The sequence below is a fragment of the Typha angustifolia genome, chromosome 15 (genome assembly GCF_048772165.1).
Source record: "Typha angustifolia cultivar Huaian chromosome 15, ASM4877216v1, whole genome shotgun sequence".
NCBI lineage: Eukaryota > Viridiplantae > Streptophyta > Magnoliopsida > Poales > Typhaceae > Typha > Typha angustifolia.
In genome coordinates, this window is record NC_133253.1 from 3,865,310 (window position 1) to 3,889,760 (window position 24,451).

Consider the following 24,451-nt stretch of genomic DNA (forward strand, 5'->3'; position numbering starts at 1 on the left):
TGTAGTATACCCGCTTGGTTTTTATTTGACTAACAATCGTGGATCCAAATAACTAAAAGCTTCATTTACATGTATAATATACCCTTGCTGCAGTCAATGGAGAACAATTTCCAGTAGAGAATTTTCTTCACTCTAGAAAGTATTAACAAAAGAATTAGAAGAAACTTTCAAAAGAACTCTTCAACTCACGCGGGACCCACAAGGAACAAATAACAAAATAAACAAAATAGCTGTCTCGCAACTACTTTCCAGTCTTCTAACTACAGGCAGCTCTGCCCGCTCAACAAACTACTGCCCGAATCTATAAAAACCCCTCCCAAATCCTATTCCAGTCCTCATTCAAATATTCTCTCGTCTCTCTTCCTCCTAAACCCCAGCCCTAGTCGCAATGGCCGGCGTTGATTATAAGTTTCTCTCCGTCCTCATTGCGGTTCTGGCCATGGCTTCCCTCTCCGCCGCCGCAGATGCACCTGCGCCGAGTCCCACATCCGGCGCGATGGCTCTCTCCTCGCCGCTCGCTGCTGCTGTTCTCTGCTCCGCCGCTGCGTTGCTCTTCGGATCCCTCCGCCACTGATGGATCCGACGGCTGCGATGCGTTCTCTCGCCCTCTCTTGGGATCTGACGGCTTCTGGTGGTTATTTGTCTAGGCGTTACATATTACCATACTCTTCTTTGCTTCCTTCTTGTTCTACCGCATTGTTTGATTTGATGTTATTCTAGGGTTTCTGTCGAACCGTTCATTCGATCTCTATGAGACCCTATGTACCTGTATGATTCGATGCTTGTGCTCCTAGTCGTTCATTCGCATTGTATGATTCTTTCCCTTGTTTTTCCTTTTGAATAAAAGTTATCTCCTTTCTCTACTCTTTTCTTCAAACATTCCTCTCGCCACCCCCCAACACCGATCTAGCTTTTGCTAAGGAGGTGCTTGGTGGTGGGGGGAGGCTCTCCTTCCTCCTCTCATCTAGGATCGCTAGGTGGAGAGGAGGAGTTTTTGGCCCCTCTGGTAGCTCCAAATCTAGCCCTCCCCTCTTTGGTTGCCTTTAGTGACATACAAAGGCGATCGTTGTGGGTTTCATTGATCTGTTGATCATTATGTCATATAAATACTCACGCTGCTAATCCTGAATCCAATTTCGTGAGCGAGCAAATTGAGACTCTTGAAGAAATCGACATTGAATACAAGCATTCTGGCTCTAGAGTCTAGAGTCATTGGCTATTTTCTCAGTATTTCCGAGCACTCCCGGATATGCGTCTTTGGTCAAATGTAGGATAAGATGGTAAAAATGTTTGATGAAAATATATAAAAAGACATATACTTTAAAAACCCTCTAAAATTTATAGTTATACTAATACCAGTCATAACTAGGAGACAGAGTTTAATTTAAATTTTATTAGTTATCTCTATATGTTATAACATTTTAATTTAGATCGATTATTAAATTAATGACATATATATACTCTCAAAAAGTGCATTCATGGTAGTGACCAGATGGGACCTTTTTAATCCGATCCAATAATGTTAGGTATGGGCCCAACAAACCAACTTATCGTGGGCATTCTTGTCATTCCATCCGATAAAGTATAATAGATTAACTCCAGGGTTTATGAGGGTCTTCCGGAGCCGCCCCAAGCTGCTTCACCTTCGGAGCTCAATCGGAGAGACGAATAGGAGATTCACTCGCAGTTTCATCTCCGGTAAGATCAAATTCTCACGCAGATCTCAGATGGAATGCTAAGTTTGGTCGTTCGTGTTTGATAAGATCTTTGATTACTAGTAACCCTTTCCTCTTATTTTGTGAGGGTTTGAGTAGAAATTGGATATGTTATATTGAGATATTCATCGTAAGAAATGGGATTTTATTTTTCACTTTACTCTGTAGGCTGATGATAACAACACATGAGAAGATCCTCCATAATATGTCTTAGATATTCATAGTTTAGATGAAATAATTTTCTTTACGTGCCTGCTAAGACAAGCTGTGATTGTATTCATCAGGATGTTGGTGTTATCTACTTATTTGCATGTACTTCTTTTGGATATTAATTGAGCCTCACAGGTGTTAGTTTTCCTTTTCTCGCGCTGACGAAAAATATTTTCAGTTTCATAATAAGCATTTATGTTAAAGTTCCAAATTTGTAAATCACACAGTAAAGTTTGTAGATTCCACTCCATTGCATGATCTAAGTAGGGCTTGTAGACTGTAGAGTTTCTAGGTTCCATGCAATGTACCCAAAATATCAGACTTTGTTTTCTCCTTTGATATTATGAAGGTATCAACGGTTAAAGCTTCCAACTAATTAAGATTTTACTATAAACATAGGAGTACTAAATTTTGATCTGTATTCAAATTGGTTTAAATGTTGGGGTTGATAAGTCTTGAGTTCTTAGTTCTCTCAAGAAATTATATATCTAAGCCACTACTGCTACCAAACCTTGGAGCTCCACAGTTGCGTTTGTTATTTCTTTCAAACAATAGTATCACTAGCACAATCTCATCAACATTGCACAATCAACTACAGTCCTTCAATCCACTGGTTTGAAAATCGGTTGGCAGAGCAATTAAACCCATATAGTGCAGCCTAATACTTAGATGCAGACAATTTATGCATGTTGCATCGTAGACAATGACCATTCACTGCCCTACAACACCCTAGTCCCAAGGCTCAGGTTTTGAAAAGCCAAACCTGAAATCTCATAAGACAACCTGTAGCATAGTGAATGAGTCTGGCCCAGCCCAATAATCAAATGCAGAAAATTTATGCATGCCACACTGCAAGGATTCACCATTCATCATCTTGGACACCCTATTAGATCGGGTTGAACCGACCCACTCGCCTAAACCAAGGCTCAGCTCGGCCCATAAGAACCCCTAGTTAGACCTCTTAGGCCTTAGAGCAATGATGGAAGTGGAGGTGGGAGCCAGGTAAAGCTCAAGGCTAAGCGGAGGCGATTCACAGTTTTTGGAGAAGTAGCGGTGGGTCCTCATCTTAAGTTGTTTGATGCAAGTTTTCAGAGTCTTGAGATTTAGATACAGGGGAACCATTGCAAAAATCCTAGCAATCGATTAGTCTCTATGAGTACTCCTGCACAAAATCCCTTTTTTTTCCCTCTTCTTCACCAACCCTCGTTGCCCACTGCATTGGTCGTTGCCACCACCTCCACAACAAGCTCTGTCGCCACGTTGCCTGTTATCTTTCTTCATCTCTCTATCCATCTATTTATTTGTCTCGCTTTTTCTACATCTCATTCCTATCTTCCACCAGTCTAAGGTGAGAGTCATTCACATTTCTTGGAATTCTATTGTTGCCTCCTGTTTTAGTATTTCTTATGGTTGTCACCCCAGCTAATGGAAGATCATAGTTTGTAGTTTTGTGGTAAAATTTATTTTTGCTTTTATCTATTAGGGATGAATTCTGTGCCAATTTGTTTCTTTTGTATGAGAAGTTGAAAGCTTTAGTCTCATGATTGATCGATCTGAGTGACATTTTCTTTTGCTTAGCCCTTTCTTAAGTGTTAATTGTAACTTTACTGATAGATTTATGATATTGGGGAACAAATTTTGATCTTGCAATATTTACCCTGTGAAGAGGTGAAATTTTGTTAGTAAGGGAGAACCTATTCTTGCCTTACACTATTTTTCAACAACTGTGCATGACCTCAGTCATGGGGTTTCAAAATTTAGTTATTAAGCTTGGTTCTCTGGATTATTGAAGTTTGATAATGAGAAATATCTTGGATCATCTTATACAAACTATCTTTGAGTTGATTAATTTGTTTCCATAAGAAAAAAACTTAAACCTAAGAATTGAAATTGGGTAAGCATTCTGGAGATCAAATTTAACCACTATGTAAGTTAATTGGTAGGTGATTATATTGTTGAGAATAATCGTATGATGTAGCATTAAACGGACAGAACTTTCATGATGAATATTTGTTTAAAGAACCTTTTCTTAGCTGTGCTTAAGCGATGACATCCTCTTGGACTTCAATCTTTGAAATTCTGGTAGTTTAGTAGTTATTTGCTGGTCAATTTTTACTTCCTTAGTCCTTAGCCACCAAATCCTTGTTGTTTTTGCTTGAGTAGAATTCTCCACTTCTCGTTGAACTTGCAAATCAAATCATCCCCTTGTGGTGGAGTGCAGAATATGATTGATGATCCACATGTAGTCATACTATTGTAGTTTAAATAGTTGTTTAATATGATTTGGTTTAGTAATATTTTTAATAGGTAGTTACTAAGGTAATGTTTTATGTCTTTTAGTCTATTGTTTTTCTATGTTCAACACATATATTTGAAGAGAGTGTTGTGGCCAGTAGATCTGTAGATATGTGGTAAGATAATGCCCTAAGATGTTTGACAGAGGGTCTGAAAAGATTTGATGTGGTCAACCAAAATAGGAATATGGCAAAATCAAATGGTCTCTATGAAGCAACTAATTAGTTAGTTCCATTTTTCCGTTTCTCTAAACAAATAAAATGGTCATCTGTTTCATTAAGTTTCTATATTATACTAGATAGGGTGGAGATTAAGCTTTTGATTGATTCTCATACTCATTAGTTACCTTTCAATACATAATTCTGATTGTAGTGATATTTTGTTATTGAGAAGTAATTATCTTAGCAATGGAAGTCATTTCCTCCTACTTTATAATTTATTCTGTTTGGGTTCTTTCAGCATTTTATCTGGAGTTTTTGGTTTGATTAATCACAGTTCTTATCTTCTACTCCAGGTTTTGTAGTGACATCTCACACTTTGGTTTCCAATCTCCAGCCGAAAGATTTAACAAATACATATGCCCCCTCTCAAACCTCCACTTCCTCGAATACTCCTAAACAATGTCTCCTGCATGCGCAATGCACAAACAGTCCTCCGTAATATTAATGTCTCTGTGCATGATGGCTCTGCTCTTATGTTAACCGGTGCCAATGGTTCCGGAAAGACAACCTTACTTCGCATGCTAGCTGGATTCTCTCGCCCCTCTGGTGGCGAGATCCTTTGGAATGGGCATGATGTTACATCTCCTGGAGTTTTTCAACAGTACAAGCTGCAACTTAATTGGCTATCACTAAAAGATGCGATAAAAGATAAGCTGACTGTCTTAGACAATGTTCAATGGTTTGAGGTATTGGAAGGAAAATGTGGAAAGTCATTGGGTGCACTTGAATTAATGGGGCTTGGTAGGCTTGTGAACGAGAAGGCAAGGATGCTTTCTATGGGCCAGAGGAAGCGGTTGCAATTGGCTAGATTGCTAGCTATAGATAGGCCAATTTGGTTGCTTGATGAGCCCTCGGTTGCTTTGGATTCTGAAGGGGTTCGGTTGTTGGAGTTCATAATAGCTGAACATCGCAAGAAAGGGGGCATTGTCTTTGTGGCGACGCACCTGCCTATTGAGATCGAAGATGCAATGTTTCTTCGGCTTCCACAGAGGTTCCCTAGAAGGAAAACCTTGGTCGATCTGGTCCACTAATGTAAACATAAATCTATTCATGTTTCATTTTTAGTTGACTACCTATAAGGTTGTGTACATTGGTGCAAAATTATTCTTTCACTATTAACAGTATTTTGTTGTAACATTATCAAGGATATCACTTGAATGACAAAGTAAAGTTAATCGCGACTTCCACATTGGATTGTTTAGTTGTTAGAAAGTGGGGTTAAAAATCCTTAATTTCAGAAATTTTTAATTTTGATGTTTGGCTGTAAAAGATAAATTAAAAAAAAACTAATTTTTTTAGATATAACAAATAGTTTCATTAATTTTCTTTTGACTACTTACATGCGATTTAGTCATATTAGTCGTACCCATATTTATCATTTGCTTGGCAATATCAATTGTGATTTGTTTCATATACTTAACTCAAACCTGTAATCCTAGTAAATGATGCTTTCCGAGCGCAGCATTTATTTGCTCATTATATATCTGTAGTCATTTTGTGTGTTCATTTTACCTCTCAGTTGAGTGACAACTACTACCTTCTATTGGCTGTTTCTTTTTTACTCTAACTTATCAGTTGGAAGACTTTTCTTTACTAGAGCTGTAAGACTTCCTCCATCTTCCATCTGCGAACTTTAATTGAAGATATTGGTTTTTGTGGATGATGATTATGATAATGACGATGATAGTGCGCCTGACGAAATCAACAGTCTGAATCATGCAATGTTACCATGAGAATATGCTTCTGCTGTTAGAACTAGCTGTGATCTCTCAGCTACCTCTTGTTGAGACTCATTTGGTATGACTTTTTGGGATGCAAGTTTTCCACCTTCTCTGATTGGCGTCTGCTAATAATGCCTGACTCTCTTGCATGCACTTTACCTTATACCAAACATTTCACCAATATCTTCATGAGTCGAATTTTGTGTTATTATTATAATCTTTTGGCTTCTTATTTGAAATTATAACAGAAGTTTGTTGAGAGATAGGATTTTTGAAAATTCTCAACCAAAAAGAAAAGGTTCACCTGCTTGATATTTTATTTGATGAACAATCCAATCGTGGATCCAAATAACTAAGTATTATTTATATGTAATGTAATACCCTTGCTGCTGCACTGCAGTCCATGAGTCAATCAACATCAATTTCCAGTAGAGCATTAATTTTCTTTCACTCTGGAAAGTATTAATAAAAGAATAGTTAGAAGAGACTTTAAAAAAAAAAGTAGTCTTCAACTCACGCGGGACCCAGGCGTATAGGCAATTATGAAAGTAATAAACAAAATAGCTGTCTCGCAACTGCTTGCCAGACTGTCTAACTACGGGCAGCGAGCTGCCCGCGCCAAAAAAAAATAAATTAAATTATTTTTTAAAAAGAAAACACTGCCCGAATCTGTCTATAAAAGTCCCTCTGTCATCTCCCATTCTATTCCCCACCCAAAAGTTCTCTCTAATCTCCTGTCTTCCACCCCAACCCTAGTCGCCATGGCCGCCGTCGATTCTAGGGTTCTCTCCGTCCTCCTCGTGGCGGTGTCGGCCATGGCTTCCCTCGCCGCCGCCGCAGACGCACCAGCGCCTAGCCCCACTTCCAGCGCGATGGCTCTCTCCTCGCCGCTCGCCGCGGCTGTCCTCTGCTCCGCCGCCGCGCTGCTCTTCGGATCTCTCCGCCACTGATGGATCAGACGGCTGCGATGCGGATCGCGTCCTCTCCTCCCGGGATCTGACGGCGTATGGTGGTTATCTGTCTGGGCGTTACATATCATCATATTCGTTTTTTTTGCTTCCTTCTAGTTCTACCGCATTGTTTGATTTGATGATATTCTAGGGTTTCTGTGGCTCGAATAGTTCATCCGATCTGTATAAGACTTATGTATGTACCTATATGATTCGATGCGTGTGTTACTTCGAATATATTCTAAAATTTTCGCGCTGAGAGCTTCAGTTCCTTTTTCTTTTCACCTCTCTTCATTTTACTTCCGAATTGAAGTTTGAAATAGTGTACATCACTGGAATTCCCATTTGGCAGGGGTGAAATTGTAATATATATTAAACTGTGGGTATTGGTAGGATTAATATCCTAATATCTAGGAAGATAAAAAGGATTCAAACAAAAGAAAATTCATTAATTAATTTTAAATGACATCGATGATGCTTTGGATAATTTTATATCTAAAATATTTTTTTTTAAAATTACTGAGTCCAAGTGTCCAACAACTTGCACTGTCTTGAAGAGCTTACTCTTAGCATAAATTCAAACCAAAATGCAAGATGTTAACGCGGTTTTGAACTCATGATCATCAAAACAATCCAATTCTGATATTATAGTAGATAAAAATCATTATAAAAAACTTATATACTGTGTCTCTAGAACGCTGGTAACTACACCTATTTTTTAATCTTGTTCTAGGTATCTTACGAGGACTTGAACGAGCCGAGGACAAATTGAGTGGTTGACTGTAAATCAGAATAATAGTATTATTATTAAGTTGATATTAAAAAAAATAGTTAGTTTAAGAGATTCTATGTCAAATAACTATAATATGATTGAGGAGAGGAAAGAGGAAGCGCATGATTGAAATAATATTTATTTAAAACGATGTAATTTTAAAGACAAAACAATAATTTGATTTGTTAATAAATATAACTAGTTGAGTAGTTGAGAACAAAGAGAGAGAGAATGAGAATGCCAGAATGGGCTTTAAGAAGACTTGCTGCTTTTACTCGTCAATTCAGGATAAAACATAGAACCTGGTTAATATTTTGGATAACTTGTACTAATGGAACCAGATTAAACGGATCGATGACACAAACACAGGCATAATCCATATAATTATTCATGTTAAGTGGGTCAAGCCATTTGTAATAATAAGGGAATTATCTGGATAAGTCTGAATAAAGACTCATTTATTAACAAAAAGCGACCAAATGTTTCTTCTTTCTTCCTCTCTTTCTTCCGATTATAATCCGTAGGCCGAGCTTGCATTAAGAAGCTTAATTGTGGGTCTCCAGGTTGTTAACCAAAGTAACGATTAAATAGACCACTGGCATTCTTTGATGACATGGCATTCACAGAGTTAACTAAGGGAACCTAATGTTGGGTTGGATAAGAAAGAGATAGGGATGGATAATGGATTAGCTGATTAGTTCTGGTTCTATTCGGTGGGCTGGTACTTAAGAGTAGCTTAAAACGAACCCCGGGGGGGGGGGGGGGGGGGGGGGGGGGGGGGTGTGTTTAAAGAGAAGCAAAAGGACCCGCACGCCTTCTTGACCTCGTTGCCTCGCTCCTTTCGTTCGTCTCTTTTCTCCTCATTAAATAGTTCCCCCCTTCTCTCCTCTGTCCATCGCCAGGTATCAATGCAACAATCCTTGCCCCTATCAATAATTCCACGCATCTCCATCTGTTTTCTCTGATTTGATTCGATTCGATTCTCCTCTTCTCTGGATTGGATTGTTTTCGGTTAATTTTTTTTTTCTTTCGAGTCGTTTGCTTCTATTGCTAGGGTTAGAGTTTTCGAATCGGGGTTGATCAGGAGATTAATCGATTTGTATCTCTAAATTCGTGTTCCTTTTATTTATGTATTTTGCAGAACTGCTGATCCGCGATGAGTGAGGTATTCGATGGCTACGAGCGCCAGTACTGCGAGATCTCCGCATCTCTCTCACAAAAGTGCTCATCGGCTGCTATTCTCGATGGAGGTAAGGTTATGGTCTGGATCGGGAGTTTCATTTTAGTTTGATTTTGCATTCTCATCTTTGATCTGTGATTCGTTTCGTAGAGAAAAAGAAGCAGAAGGTGCAAGAAATCAAAACCGGATTGGACGATGCTGAAACTCTGGTAGATTTTGTTTGCATGATCTGCTGATGATTATGTTTGTAAAGGAAAAAATCGCTTTTCTTAATCGTAAAACGGACGCGATTTAATCTTCTCTGCAGATTAGGAAGATGGATCTGGAGGCTAGAAGTTTGCAGCCAAGTATAAGAGCTGGATTGCTGGCGAAGTTGAGGGAATATAAATCTGATCTGAACAATTTAAAGAGTGAGCTTAAGAGAATTACAACCGCTAATTCTGTCCAGGCAACACGAGAGGAGCTATTGGAGTCAGGGATGGCAAATACGCTAGCAGTAAGCTGATGCCTCCTTTTTCTCCTGCCAATTTTGAAGCTTTAAGCTTTATGCATCCCTATTACTTTCCTTTGGCATTATCTTTCCCAATTTTAATGTATTAATTGGTGTTGCTTTCTATGTTAATATAGCTTGTACCTGCAACTGCATTTAGATCATGTTAAACTTATTAAGCCGCACTTTTATTCTATTGGCACCTGAAACTTAAACATCAAAAACCACATATCTTTGGGATCTCTTCTACATTCTCATATTTAGAGTATGATTTTTTCACTATATAATTATATGTTGATGCTGTCCTTCTAGCTCCTCAATATGGTTAAAACATGTTGAAAACTTGAACCTAGAAATGTTTGTAAGGTATATATTTAAAAAGCATTATATATGTATATATATAAACTAAATGATGTAGGATACCCGTATGACATGGATTTCTACTGCAATGACAACTTCGGGATAAGATGTTGCTTCTCCTTTCATCAAGTGTGCTAGTTTGTATTCTTCCTCTCGTCCCTTGTGTTTCTAGTTCGCCATCTCGCATTAGTGATTGTGGGTGAAAATTGTATGATTACATCATAGACATCCTCTTGGTAATTCTAACAAACATGCAGAAGCTTGTAATGAAAATACAAAAGAAAGGAAACACACAGGAAAATGAATCTTTGATTGCTCAAAACCTTAACAACTAGACTTATTATGCCTAATTATATTAGTAAGGAAAGGGTATGTGTCCTGGACTAGTTGAGTTATGATATTTTCCTAAGAAGAGAAGAGGAGGAAGAGAGTGGATATGAAAAAAGTAATGGCATCTAAAGTAAGTGGGTATGACATTTATTTTCATAAATTCGTTTCTATACCATAACGCTTCTTTTTCTTCTCTCAAAATAACAGTTTGCAATATCAATGGCCTTTGGCTTGTTTGATATCCAGCAAGTCCAGGTGGATATTGTAATTAAATCATTATTATATGGTAAAGTTAACTATGTATGATTTTGAGCTAAGAATATAGAATGTACATCGGTATACATTGCAACTAAGAGTGCTTATGTTGCCCCGCTTGATTCACATATCATTTACTCCTTTTTGTTTGTGCAAACTGCTGTAATTCTGCTTGACTAATTAGAGATTCAGTATTTGTGTTCCTTTGAGGTGATCTCTTGTCATCTTATCATTCTTTATGAATGTATCATTTTTCCTTACCGCATTAGGGAGTTAAAAACTTCTCCCGTTCCCTCTAATATGCCATTGGATAATCAAATGGTGCAGATGTCTTCTGATCAAAGAGGAAGATTGTTGATGTCAACAGAAAGACTGAATCAATCAACTGACAGAATTAAAGAAGGTCGAAGAACTATGCTGGAGACAGAGGAACTTGGTGTATCTATTCTTCAGGATCTGCACCAACAACGCCAGTCTCTGTTGCATGCTAATAATACAGTATGGCCATCATTTTCCTTGATACTTAGAATGTTATGAAATGTTTTCTCACAGTTAGATTGCTTTAGACTCTAAATATTATGAACATGTTGACATGCATTAGAAGAAAAGATTTTGAGAACATATTCATCAACAACATAATGTTCTAAGCTTCAATCCAGATTCTCTCCATTGTATTGTACTTTTACTCATTCAGTTCATCAACTGTGCTTTCTTACTTGCTAGTGCTAAATAGCAAAGAACAAGATGAATGCCACATACCCACCCAACTTTGACACCCCATCCTGCTTCCTTGAATTGTGCCGACAGTTTAGTGAGCAGCTTTAGCTAAATGAGTTGCCAATTCAGATGTTTTTGAGTAATTATGTACTTCATTTGCTCGACATTATGTTGTTTTCTGGTGGTGATATATCTCTTTCATGGCTTTGATTTCAGTTGCATGGAGTGGATGATTACGTTGGCAAGAGCAAAAAGATCCTATCAGCCATGTCAAGAAGAATGGACAAGAACAAGTGGATTATTGGGGGCGTCATTGCTGTCTTGGTGTTAGCCATTCTTCTGATCCTGTACTTCAAACTTGCTCATTGAACCCTTGCTACGGGAGGCTCAAATAATTCTGTCTTTGGATTGTGTTTGAAGGCCAATGAATTCTGTACATTTGACTCAACAGTCTCTTCGTCTTTTTTCCTTCTTGAACCCTTGTGCTGTATCTAGTTTGTTGTTGTGGAAAAGTGAGACGTCTTTGGCTCTACGCATGTTGTCGATATATATATATATACCGAGTGCTTTTATGATGCTAGTAACGTCTTACTCATAAATCTGTAATTCTGTGGTATTTAAAGTTGACTCGATTTCGCACGGTCACTTTAGAAGGAAGGCTGTTTGGTTAGCAAGAATAAGCCTCATATTTGAAAAATAAACTCTCTTTATTTCGAAATAAGTATGCCAGTGGAGTTTGACCTATACATTGAAATATTTTCAGCCTATGGGAATTTAAAATTGTCCTTCATTAATAAAATAGATGCAGACCCAAATCGATATTCCTTATTGTAAAGTATCTACACAAATAAATTCCAGTATTCCACCAGCGAGCCTGAGGAAGTTTATTATTGACATCACCAAACTTTAGCCACATGAGTCCAAGGAAATTAAACGGCCTAGCCATAAAACATCTGCCTATGCCTTCATTACATTTCTGTCCAACCACCACATCCACATATACATTCAAATGACTGCCAGAGGCGATAAACGAAACAGGTTATGATATTCCCACTCCGACACAACGCTTGACTCTAATTAGAGGTGAAATATTTCCTTAGATCATTGTCTCCCTCTATATTGGTTTAGCACCATAATCATCGACAAAGACAACTACAGCTTCAGCACTCGGACGAGGAAAAAAGAGAAGCTAAATACACAATTTTCAGGAACGATATCCTTTTAATTAAAACTTCTATCCAAACTTACCTCAAAGTTAGCACGAAGAGAAAGACAGAACTTCAGATACTAGATAAGATAGCGCCGATCTGTCAAATATCACAGTTTGCAAAAATAAATTCCCAGTAAATCCCGATAATTCACCTCTGTTCACTTGTGAAATAATAAAATAAAATTTATCTTCTGACATAAAAAAAAACCTCCTTATACTAGTAGTATAATAAGTAAACTATCACATATCTCAACACTAAGTATAATAATAACTACTTCTCTCTCCTCTCATTTTCCTTCTAATATTTTTATATATAGTAATTACTTTTATTTTTGAAAATGCATAACTTCAATCAACTATTGTTTCAATAAAATTCTTTTTTTCACTCTTTTTTTTCATCTCCTCAGTCCATCCATGATAAAAGAATATTTTAGTCATTTATCAAAGTATCGTTTTAATTTTATATTGCCTTAAGAATATCTATTGCACACTATAATAGTTTTAAAAAAAACACAAGAATAATTTATATTAGTATAAGCTCTCTTATACTAGTATTAAAAATTAACATAGCTATACTACTAGCTATTCTACAAAAGTGAATAGAATAGGGCCTCAAGTATCCATGAGAAAAAGTCTTTTCTGACTAGTCAATTGTACTTTGCCACTCAGGGAAAGACAAAGCAACTATATAAGGATAAATATCTCTATACTTCCATTCACTTCTTTTCCGGTCCAATTATGGGTATCTACTGAATATTGCAGTACAAGCACTGACATTTTCTATATTCCAATTCCATACCTAACCTGACCCAACTGTAGTAGAAGATCAAATAAAAAACAACTGGAGTAGAAGATCAAATTAAAAAACAACTGGAGTAGCAGACTAACCAAGATACCAGGTAATTCAGCCAAATTATTGGGAAAATGAAAGCATAAAGTTAAATAATTCCTATTCCATCACCTCATTTACATATACCTGCTCATTAATTCCTATACAAGTAGGTATCCTCTATGATATCTATGATTCGTGTCTTAGAATAATGTGGTATTCCCTACATGCGTGGCTCCTTTTCTTTCGACCATGATTCACTGCTGCACAACTCAAATCCAACAAATGAACAAACTTGCTCTTAAACTTGATAACAACTCACAATGAGCAACACACTATCAACAATCATCCTGCATCATCTTTTCTCGTTTCCTAGACAGCTAAATTGCAGATTGTACATCACATCTTCCTCTGCCAATACCAATGGCATGTGCCTTCATGTAAGATCAGAACTAATTATAACTAATATTTGAGCAACTTCAACTTCACAAGGGAACATATCACAACACTGTAGAAAGATAAGATGTCTAGGAAGGCAGCAACATTGAAAGAAACAAACTTAGAATTCACATGATATTTTAAAAAGTAGTACATTCACCTTGGAACCAACAGCCCAAACAATTAAGATTTCAGTGCACATCAATTGGAGATTTTTCAGAATAGCAATCATACGAACAGATGAATAAGACAAGCTAATAACATAATAGGCATAACCATTTAACGCATCACTCACTACAAAGAGTAGAAAACTCCAACCTATTGCTCATTAATCATACAGACTCGGATAAACTATAAAGAAACAAGACCATGTTATTCTGGTCCATCACTCAGAATATAGCTATCTAAATAACTAACCACAAAACGTTAAAAAATAACCACTTCTTTCAGAGGTCAAGAGATTCTGCTCAACATTTAAAGGCCTTCAGCTAGAAAATTAGCTGAATCAAAGTGTTCAACAAACATCACCGAAACAAAATCCATGTTCTCTTAAACCACTAACATCGAATCCAATTCCAAATTAAAAAAAGAAAAAAAAAGAAGTAATCTACCAACTACATTGCCGACATCAATCTATTACTTCTCAGACGAGTTGGGTCCCCTCTTCTTCCCAAATCCAACAACTGCCCAAAAACATATATTAAAATAATTACAAAAACAAGAAAAAAATTAATATTTTCCTGCAAAATCTATAGAGCATAACAAAGCAAAACAAAACAAAAAAGAGAATGAGGCTGAGTAAATCGGAAGAAAAAAAAAAGGCAAATACTTACCGGCGGTGACGAAACGGCGGTTGTATTGCATGCGCTTGTGAGCTCTTCCCCTGGGCTTCTTCTTCTTGTCCTGCTTCGCCACCTTCGGAGTCTGCCCGCGCACCTTTCCGGCACGTGCGAGCGATCCGTGCACCTTACCTAAACGAGGAAAAAATGCGAGATCCAATGAGGAGAGGAGGGAAGAAAGGAATCAACAAGAAGAGTTGAAGGATTTCTTAATCTTACCCATCTCTGGATTGCAGCGGAGGAGAGTAGGGAGGAAGAGAGAGAGAAGAGGCGGCTACGAGTATTAGGGTTTTGAAGAAGAGGAGTAATATGGAGCCGCAATTTTATATATAGTACGACTTGGCGAATCAAGAGTCGTTCTAGGACTAAGATGATGAGGCCGTACTTTATTCATTAGACGGCTGTGATTCTCTCAGATAGTTTATTGGGATAATCATTTTTTGGGGGGGTTTATTGGGATAATTACATCCGCCCATATATGAACTATGAACCTATTTTCATTTGCAGATCCCTTATTTATTTAATTTTGACTCCTTAAATTTTCCTAATATCTCTTACCCTCCTCTAATGGGTATTAAATGGAAACGTCAATTGATCCTACTTATTCTTAACCTTTATATTTAGAGTGAAATGATTCCTGGAGGGTCTCTCAAATCGGTCGTATGATATTTTTTTAGCAAAAAGAAAATTCTAGTGAGTATTTAAATATTAGAGGTGTATTTTAGAGATTTTATATAGTTACTATTTGGATGGATGGAGAGAATATGAAAGAAAAGAAATAATTAATTTTATGTCATCTTCTTGTCTAGATACACACAGGAATTCTTCTACCTTCCTTTCTCTCCAATTGTGGAGAAATAAAAGCTGACATTAAAATACATTTTTTTCTCTCCCTTTCTCGTCTGTCTATTTTCGTATAAATTTAAATTTTGCATCCAAACAATAGAAAATTTCTCATATTCTCTCCTCTCCTATTATTTTCATCCAAGCAGGGTGTGAGAGTCGATGTAATCATAAAAATTAAATAAAATAATTTGTATTAAAATAGATAATAATAATTCAGAAATCTAAGTGTAATTATCTCTTGTTGGTTTTAAGTCAAAACATAAGGCGAGTACAGCATATATATTATATTAAAAAAAGGGGGGGTGGGGCCTTGCAACACAGGATTTTATGGGAATCTACTCCTCCAGAAAATTGCTCGTAATTTTGCTATTGAAAGCTCTAGAGAATTTTGGAGGAGAAAAGGAATAATAGATAGCTAGTAGCACCTTAACATATTTATTAAACCGTGTGTTCAAGGTTGTTTTGGTTAATATTCACTCATAAATAATCAACCTCACTGTGTTGTTGTAGCCTTGTAGTATTGCATCGTTGCCATGAACAAATGTTGTAGTGACCTTCATTATAATAAGAAATTATCTTAGATTTGTCGAGCTTTCCTGCAGAGCAACGTGGCATAAAAGGGGTCAAGTTAATTGGATCAAGAACACCTCCCAGTCTCATTTTTGGAATGAGGAGTTGCAACGAGTTCAACTAGTATAAATAGAGAAACTCTTTAAAGTAAATTGCATTACAAAGGCGTGATGATCACAGGAAAGTTCAATTCAAGTCACCCTATAGTTGCTTCTATCAAAATTCGTATGACTGAAGAATTAGCTCACTCAAAATTGTCCAAACCTCGGCAGCCAAACGTGCACAAATGACTCCCAAATTCTGATATGATATCCACCAGGCCTCCATAGCCACCAACAGCTGCTATCTGAACAGCATGCTTTGATGTGAGTGATCAACAGAATTGCGAAGAGAAGCAAGGAAATAACTCTCTATGACAGCCGAACTTTTTTTTTTTACGATAAAAAGTTTACTGAAGACATGCCCAAGAGCAACTAATGTGAAAAACTATGGTAGATTACTGGCTGTCATATTAAATTTGCTGAAACTCTGCCTTATGCATAGAATCAATGCAATTTAATAATTACTGAATGCACAGCTAAGTAGATATAATCCTGGGATTATTGAAAGCCACACACCAGGATACTAACAAACTTCCTGTTTCAATTGCATGATTCTTGTGAGAAAAGAGAGAGAGATATACCCCAGATGGATGAAGTGAGATAGAAAAGGCTGAATGAGGAGCACATTTTATTTGGGAAAGAACCACTCCGTTAATTGTGATACGTGAGAGCACAGGGTCAGAACCAACAGCTAATATCTGATATCAGCATACATAAGAGTATTTCGTAAGTACATAGAGAGAAATGACTATTAATGATTCATAATGCAATACCTATATATATATCAAGTGAGAAAACTAAGTAAAATGAGCAGAGTAAACAAAAAAGTGAATATAAAGGTAACATTAACTGAATAACAGAAACCATGCTGAATCTGATTGACAGTTAAAGCAGATATTAGAAATCTGTAATGATCTAACGTGTAGCTGATAATAAAGGGAGCAATTATATAACAAACCATATAACAATTTGTGCAGTATCCAATTTGACGTGAGCCTGAACTAAGTTATGGAATAGACTATTGAAGAAGCCGGAGGTGAAGAAGTTGTCCGTGTAGAAGAGAATGGATAAGATTTTGTTATCACAGCAATATATTTGAAGAAGACCATGAATTTTTTTTAATGGAAATTTGGGATTATGATGAATATTCAGCATCCAACCAGATAGAAATAGATCGATGAAAGCATTGTTAGAGGAACTACATCAAAGAATGGGACATAGAAAATATAGTATAAGCAAAATTGAGAACCTTACCTCTGTCCCCTTACAAACCTAGATAAGAAAACATCACATCTAGGAAGACTGTACCCAAAGGAGGCAGGGATTTAAAGTTCGAGTCAGAAGGCTATGAAAGTATTGCAAGACAACACCTGTTACCCAACCTTCACAGTCCTATGTTTAAAAATGTGCAAGAATATAGGGCAATCTGCAGCCTTACTATTTCTTTATTCCGCATTTGAGTCCTTTAAAGAAGATAAGATTGATATAAACCTTCAGATAGAAAGGAACCTTTTAGAGGTTTATTCCGAAATAGCTAAAATCGTCGGACTTTGTAAACATTTTATTTGATAATAAAATGGAAATAGGAAATATATAGTTATAAAATGAAAAGCAACTTCTTCATTCAGTTCCTTTGGCCCATTCTCTTGTAGGGACAAATATCATTACCGACGGAGAAGATAATGGGATAATTTTGCTCCCGAACTCCAGTCAAGAGAGATGAAAAGAACAGTAGTTAGTTTTATTTTACTAAAGCTCAACTTGTCCTGGGCCTCCTGGCAAGTCCTGAATTACTAAAAACTACAGTGATCAATTAGTGTGATGGTCTCCTTCCATTCACAGTAGTGGCTTGGGCTAAAGGCAAGGAGAAAATCTTGTAATATTAATGATGAAAAGACTGCACATATAGCTTGCAACCACAAAACACGGAGCCTCATGCATCAGGAGTCCACTTTTCAAAATACCAACTTATATCTAGTAATTATTTTCTTCTTTTTCTATTCTTCAAGGCGATAAAGTTCACCTTTACACTATAAGTGTTGGACGCAAGATATATCACGTTACACAATATGGATTCCTGAAAGAACTTACTTGGTTGCCATCAAACAATAAATCCTGGACGGAAACACAGGAGTCAATGCTAAAGATGCACTCATTGGACAGTAGACTCCAAACAGATAACCCATTACAAGTGCCACATGCCTGGAAAGGAAAGGTAGATTAGGAGTAGAAGGGAAGTAAAGTAGATTAGGAGCACAAGGGAAGTAAAGTAGATTAGGAGTAGAAGGGAAGTACAGAATAAAGAAATAATTTGATTTGCCTGATGCTAACCAAAGAAATAATGGACGTAGCAAATTTTGGAATTTTTTATTTAGATTTTCCTTTTTTAGCCGGCTCTTCAGTTTGACGAGTCACAAAAAGCTGTGTTATTGTTTCTTTTGTTGTAAAAAAATGATACAGTTTTCTGTGACTTATCAAACTGAAGAGTTGGCTAAAAAAGGAAAACCTAAAACCAAAATTTCAAAATTTGCTACATCCATTATAATGAGCTAAGATATCCTAAGAGTCGGAAAAACTTTGCAAGGTCAACTCTAAATTTTCTCAGTTGCAAAAACTTTTACCAGCCAACTTTCACTTGTATCTATGGCAACACAGCTGACCCATGAAGACTCCGTGACCTTGTGATTCTTTTCTGGATTTATAATTTGAATACACTTTGCGCTTCTGCAATCTACATTGCAGTTCATCAAAATTAATTCTGTACTAGTAAATCAGACAACATCAAACATAAATAAGCACGCCACATGAATAAAATGTGTGCACGTGTGTGTATGTCAATGGTTGATATTATTAGGAAAAAAAGACAAAAACGGTGATTAACAGTGATTAACGATGAGAATAACTTAAGCACATCTTAAGTTGCAATTTCAAAGACCAACACAATGAAGCAACCAAAAATAACAACTACACAACAAAAAATAAGGCACACACATAGCTATATATATATGGCTAGAGAGAGAGAGAGAGAGAGAGTAGAAACTTTACATTAAAACTTTGAAAGAAATTCTTATGCTTTCCTAGCCATTTATTGTGACGGTATATTGGCTAATCCCAAGATGGAGGGAGAAAAAGAACTCTCAATTTATTTGACCTTGGGATGAGCTTTTGTCAAAATTTGGACAAAAAGTTTGTCATCTAACTCATACATATATATAAATAGTAGATAAAAATACTCACCCCAAATACGTGCTGTTCCATCCTCTGAACCTGTTACTATCTGAAAGAAGAAAAAGTTAAAATGTTAACAATATGTAAGAGAATTAGAACAAATATGTACAAATGATTAAGAAATTATGCAATTTATCTATGTGACATCAAATCTAATGGAAATAGATAGGTGTTGAGTCCTCAAGCTTGTGTAAAATGACAACCACAATAATAGAGGCCTTGATAGAGGTAAAAAGAAAATTAGAAGATAGTAACCTGCTTGCTTATTAGCTTTTGGAAATAGAATTGGCTTGCAGTTCTACTAATTGTGAAATGAGTATGAAATGATGATGAAGATAGTAGTAACCTGATTGCTCGAACTTCGAACTGTGACACAGTGCAAGTAATCTGAATGCCCTCTAAAAACCAGTTTACATTTTCCAGTCTCCTGCAGCAAAATTAGTACCAATGGGAAATATAACACCGGCATAATCAAACTAAGAAAATTTAAATACCTAATTTACAAGATAGTAGCATGTAATCTTTCCATTAAGACTAACAAAACCATAACACCTTTCATTAAATTTGAATTTTCTTTATAATGTATTTGTTCTTAAAAGAAACTTACCACATCCCAACAATATGCACATGTATCACCAGCAGCTGAAAAAATGGATCCTTCCTATTCAAGAAAGAACTTCATCACGTATACATATGTAATAATAATCAGCCTACACGCAATGATTGTTCGGGAAAACATATCTTCAGAAATGAAAAATGGTAAAAAGATATGCCTTTGGTGTGTTGCATTTTGGTTTAGATTAAGAAACTCTGTAATTGTCCAAGAAAGAATTGCCACTACTAGATAATTTGAAGGACCATCTTTCCTTCTTATTAGGTGACATATAGAACTTTAAAGTTAATTCTCTAGGTCTCTTATGCATATGTTGTTATCCTAGAAATAAGAAACATTTACAAGTTTCAAGTTCAAGAATAACAAATGGTGGTTTAAATCTTAGTTTAGTATTCCTAGTTTGAATAAAAACTGTTTAAATACTTATAATTGAAATTACAAAGAAGAATATTGAGATCATTAAGGTACTGACCTGCTTGCTTACTGCAATTGCATTATTTTCCGGTATTGGGGAACGGGCATCCCAAGGGCCTCTGTAAAATAAACATAATGGGCAAGTATCCAAAAACATATCAAAGAACAAGAAATGGAGGGAGGCAGGTCTGAAGCAAATAGACAGATGTGTATAATGTATTATCAAATGGGACAAGTCTGAAGCAAATAGCAAGATGTGTATAATGTACAAGTCACACCAGAAATTTTTTCCTAACAGTAAAATATAGTAAAATTTCTGGACTAATGGAAATATGGAGAAATAGTGATACATAATGTGGAAAAATGAAACCAAAATATGATTTTTTTTTTTTAGTGAAAGCAAATGGTTTCAGAAACTAACTCATGTTGAGGGTTCACCAAATCAAGTATTGGCTTCGGAAGGTTCCCTGCCAAAATAATAATAACAATAAGTGAATTTTGTAGCCACCCATTTTGATAATTTTATTAACAAAAGTGTATGCCAGCTGTCAAGATAGCTCTTTTATCTGGGTTTTGGGCCATCAAGGTGGATGTTGATAAAACATAACATTAATAGCGTACCCCATTGAATAAATATATTTTTATACGAAGATAATTTGAGAGAATTACTTTGTAACTTTGCCCTTCTATGGCCATCTTATGATGAAAAACTTTTTGACAGAAAGGAACAATTGTCCATTCTAAGAGGACCATGCATAGAACAAAGCACCATGGAATCTTATGGTTGTACTGTGGGTATAAGCACATAATCAACCATTCTTATAGTACCTTGCATAGGAAGAGGAGCCTCATAATTGAGTATGTCAATCCACTTCCAGCCTCGTATCCTGCCATCATCACCACAACTGGCAAAAAAATGCAATATAAGCTTCTTACTTTCCCAGCCAACTTGATGGAATTGCCATTATAGGCATATATATCATTACTTGTGGTTAATTGTACAACTATAAATAGGAAAAATATTTGTAAACAACCAAATATTATGAAGAAAGATCATCTCATAAAACAGAAAATTTAAAATGCACATTACTTTACAACAATTATATTGCTACTATAAGAAAATGAATCTACTGTTTATATCCATTGCTTCAAGAAGATCTTCCGGAATCTTACTAGAATTCAAATAAGAAAAAAGAAACCTCATAATTTCCTTCTCCAACTAAAGCACTTTATCTGTGATTTCTTGTGGTGCTTGGCAAATCAATAAGCATCATAAGTTAGTGCATCACTTATATCATAGTGTTTCATTAGTAATGTCTAACTCTTACCACACAGTGATACAAAATAAATGAATAATAAAGTATGAACTAGAATATAGAAGAACTGCTTTACTGGATTTCAACTCTCCTAAGCCTTCTACTAAACAAATGTGCATCAACATTGTGTCTAGAGGAAGACGAATTGAGTCAAATTTTCTATACCAAAGTTTGTTTTCTAATCTCCCACTTTTCGCCTCAAGAACCCAGAGAAAAAGAAAAAAATATATAACTAACCAGATAGGGGAAGCCAAAGGAAGCACAAACTCGGGAACATAAGCATTATCTTCTCTAATGCACTTTGCAGCTGCATTCCACAGATAAACAGATCGCAGGATTGCCAACATTTTCTGTTCATTTGATTATATTATTTTATTTCTTAATTATTTGAATGAAATCATGAATACAAACTTATTTAATTAATTAGTAAATAATTATCCTAAATAGAACAAAGACGAGCTACTCCAAATATAAATCTTCATTACTGGCAAGATCTGCTAATATGCTTGCATCTTCTTACTATGTTAAAAGATTATGCATCTTTCTAATGTATGAACTATAAAAGACCAAAAGAGCCTTGGGAGTAACCAGATCCAAATTCATCTGTTTATGTAAATAAACAAAAAAGAAAATGAAAGATTTGAAAAGAACTAAAACAATGAATTTTGCACAACAAAACGGCAAGCATATTCACGTAGCTCTATCCCACACAATAATAAAAATGAAAAAGGAAAACAAGGAAAGAAGTGTGTGCACAATATGATAAGAAATAAACAAGGAAAGAAGTGTGTGCTAATACCAAGTGAAAGCTAGTGTAAATTTATGGTATCCACCTCAATAGCAAAGTTTCCTCTCCATCACCGTAAAACTTCAAATCATATGCAGGGCCTTTGTGACCTTGAATGATGCAAAGTGGATCCACCAGCGGAGAATCATAATTGTACCTTCACCAGTTGAAAAGAATGATTTTAGAATGATATACACACGTTGAGAACAGGAAAATAAACACATCATAAAAGCCAACTAAACTTACTGCTGATCAATTTTCCTATTAAAACGCATAGCCTGCAAAAAGCAGCAAAGTCAATAGGTGGTTAAATTATCAACAATATGATTGCAAAAGAAGAACGCTGCGCATCTGGAGAACAGATGAGGAATTCCTAATGATGCCAAATGACAAAAAAAAAAAACTTATTTTAACTCTTATTTCCAAAAAAATACTGTTACAAACTACACTAGTATCCAAAAATAGCTTAAATGTACTGCAAATAATTAATATGCTAAGCCCGAATACTGTCCTCCCTAAACTTCGTTAATCGCAAATATAAGGAGCTTCTACTAGGAATTAAATCGAACTAGTTCCACAGGCAATGCTACTATCACCGCGATGAAAATCACCTGGCCATGAGAATAAGAGACGCAGGCGGCGATGGAGTAGGAAGCAACGCATCCATCGCTCGAAGCCACGACTAGGGTTTCGGGGTTAGGGTTTTGGGAGGGAGCAAAGGCGGTACGGAAGACGGTCCGCGAGCTGAGCTCCCTGTCCATGAGAATACTCCGCCTGTAGCCTTCTTCGTCCCATTCCCTAGCATCGCGCCCTCCTCCTCCCCCTCCATCGCCTCCCGCCATTGCCGTCCCCCTGTGAAGGCTTTGGGACGAGCAGAGAACGAGGAATTAATTAACTTTTGCCCGACATGCGTACCGTTGGATTAATTCTATCGAATTTTTCATTTGGCACCCTCAATTATCCTGGAAACATATTTATATATATATTTCTTCTATAATTATCCGCCGAACTCTACTCTCAGATTTCAATTATTATTTCCCAAAACCTATCCATTTCCTGGATAATGGCATGTAACGTTCATAAATGTTATTTTCTTCTTCAATTGTATAGTTGGGTCTAAACGAGCTATTTTGTACTTAATTTTTAACTTTTTAAAATTCTAGTAATAATAAAATTAAATACTTAATTTTACTATTACTAAAACTTAAGAACTTTTTGCACGTCATTTTCTCACTTTGCGACCTACAGGAAAGAAAGGCTCTTTTGCATTTTGTTTTTAAAAACAAGAGAAGAAACAAAAAAAGAGCAGCTCTTTCCATTGTTGCTAGGAGTGAGTGTAAATGACCCTAATTAGGTGTTATTCTCAGCAGGGTGACATCATCTCTCAAATGGACATAATAATAAGGTAAGGATGAGTCATGAATTAGGGGTGGAGAAAACAAAGATCATGGTAGAAGTAGAGTTTTCATCTACTAGAAAGCTGCCGTTAGAGAAAGGACAGTTGGAGGAGAATTCACAAGGGGGAAGAAGAAAAGGTTGGTGGAAGTGATTTGAGAATTGGGCAGAGATGGATCGAGTGCTTTAGGGCTTTCAGGGATGATATAAGTTTTTCAATGTTTGTTGGATCTAAATTCAACGGTTCGAATTACTCTAAAAATATATTTAAACTACAGTAATCGACCTGAGCTACAATGAGCTGAGTTTAGCTCAACTTAGCTTGATTAATTGTTCGAGCCCAAAAATTGAGCTCGGCTCGGCTCATTTAGATCTCAAGTTGAGCTTGAGTGGCTCACGAGCCGCCAAGTCTTTTTTAATACCCCTAATTGTGGCACGAAGTCTCATTCTGTTTCGTCACCTATATTCTGCTCTTGCTCCATTGAAGGAGGGTTTAGCCAAGTTGGTAGGTAATAATGGCTCCACCGGCATCCTTTGGGACCGATCCTACTTCTTCTCTTCTCCTATTGCATTCAAGCTTGCCTACCTGAACACGAATGCCAAGCTCTCAACCAAAAATATTTAGATGGCTTGTAGATAGCCGGTCCTA

The 24,451-nt window shown here is 36.4% G+C and overlaps 4 protein-coding genes across 5 annotated transcripts; 2 read left to right on the forward strand and 2 right to left on the reverse strand.

Moving 5' to 3' along the window:
* Positions 1-1,561: 1,561 nt before the first annotated feature.
* On the forward strand, positions 1,562-5,630 carry LOC140778284 (ABC transporter I family member 1). The gene is made up of 2 exons (XM_073122923.1): positions 1,562-1,698; positions 4,735-5,630. Exon 2 carries the CDS (start codon positions 4,798-4,800, stop codon positions 5,470-5,472), a length of 675 nt encoding a protein of 224 aa, XP_072979024.1. The 5' UTR covers positions 1,562-1,698; positions 4,735-4,797; the 3' UTR covers positions 5,473-5,630.
* A 3,022-nt stretch (positions 5,631-8,652) lies between these two features.
* Positions 8,653-11,748, forward strand: LOC140779252 (vesicle transport v-SNARE 11-like). 2 transcript variants are annotated; one of them, XM_073124260.1, is made up of 6 exons: positions 8,653-8,786; positions 9,026-9,134; positions 9,215-9,273; positions 9,372-9,560; positions 10,827-10,997; positions 11,433-11,748. In XM_073124260.1, the coding sequence occupies exons 2-6, from the start codon at positions 9,041-9,043 to the stop codon at positions 11,583-11,585; spliced, it is 666 nt and encodes a 221-aa protein (XP_072980361.1). In that variant the 5' UTR covers positions 8,653-8,786; positions 9,026-9,040; the 3' UTR covers positions 11,586-11,748. The 2 variants fall into 2 exon arrangements, with proteins under 2 accessions (XP_072980361.1, XP_072980362.1); XM_073124261.1 differs by lacking the exon at positions 8,653-8,786 and adding an exon at positions 8,872-8,895.
* Positions 11,749-14,119: 2,371 nt separating this feature from the next.
* LOC140779253 (small ribosomal subunit protein eS30z/eS30y/eS30x) lies at positions 14,120-14,893 on the reverse strand. Its single transcript, XM_073124262.1, has 3 exons — positions 14,752-14,893; positions 14,527-14,664; positions 14,120-14,376 (listed from the first exon to the last, which is right to left on the reverse strand). The coding sequence occupies exons 1-3, from the start codon at positions 14,753-14,755 to the stop codon at positions 14,330-14,332; spliced, it is 189 nt and encodes a 62-aa protein (XP_072980363.1). The 5' UTR covers positions 14,756-14,893; the 3' UTR covers positions 14,120-14,329.
* A 1,153-nt stretch (positions 14,894-16,046) lies between these two features.
* On the reverse strand, positions 16,047-23,343 carry LOC140779655 (THO complex subunit 6). The gene is made up of 13 exons (XM_073124843.1): positions 23,019-23,343; positions 22,654-22,685; positions 22,454-22,564; positions 21,133-21,209; positions 20,726-20,771; positions 20,363-20,423; positions 19,885-19,938; positions 19,624-19,704; positions 19,287-19,326; positions 18,671-18,780; positions 18,141-18,251; positions 16,631-16,747; positions 16,047-16,294 (listed from the first exon to the last, which is right to left on the reverse strand). Exons 1-13 carry the CDS (start codon positions 23,247-23,249, stop codon positions 16,193-16,195), a joined length of 1,173 nt encoding a protein of 390 aa, XP_072980944.1. The 5' UTR covers positions 23,250-23,343; the 3' UTR covers positions 16,047-16,192.
* Between the last annotated feature and the right edge of the window lie 1,108 nt (positions 23,344-24,451).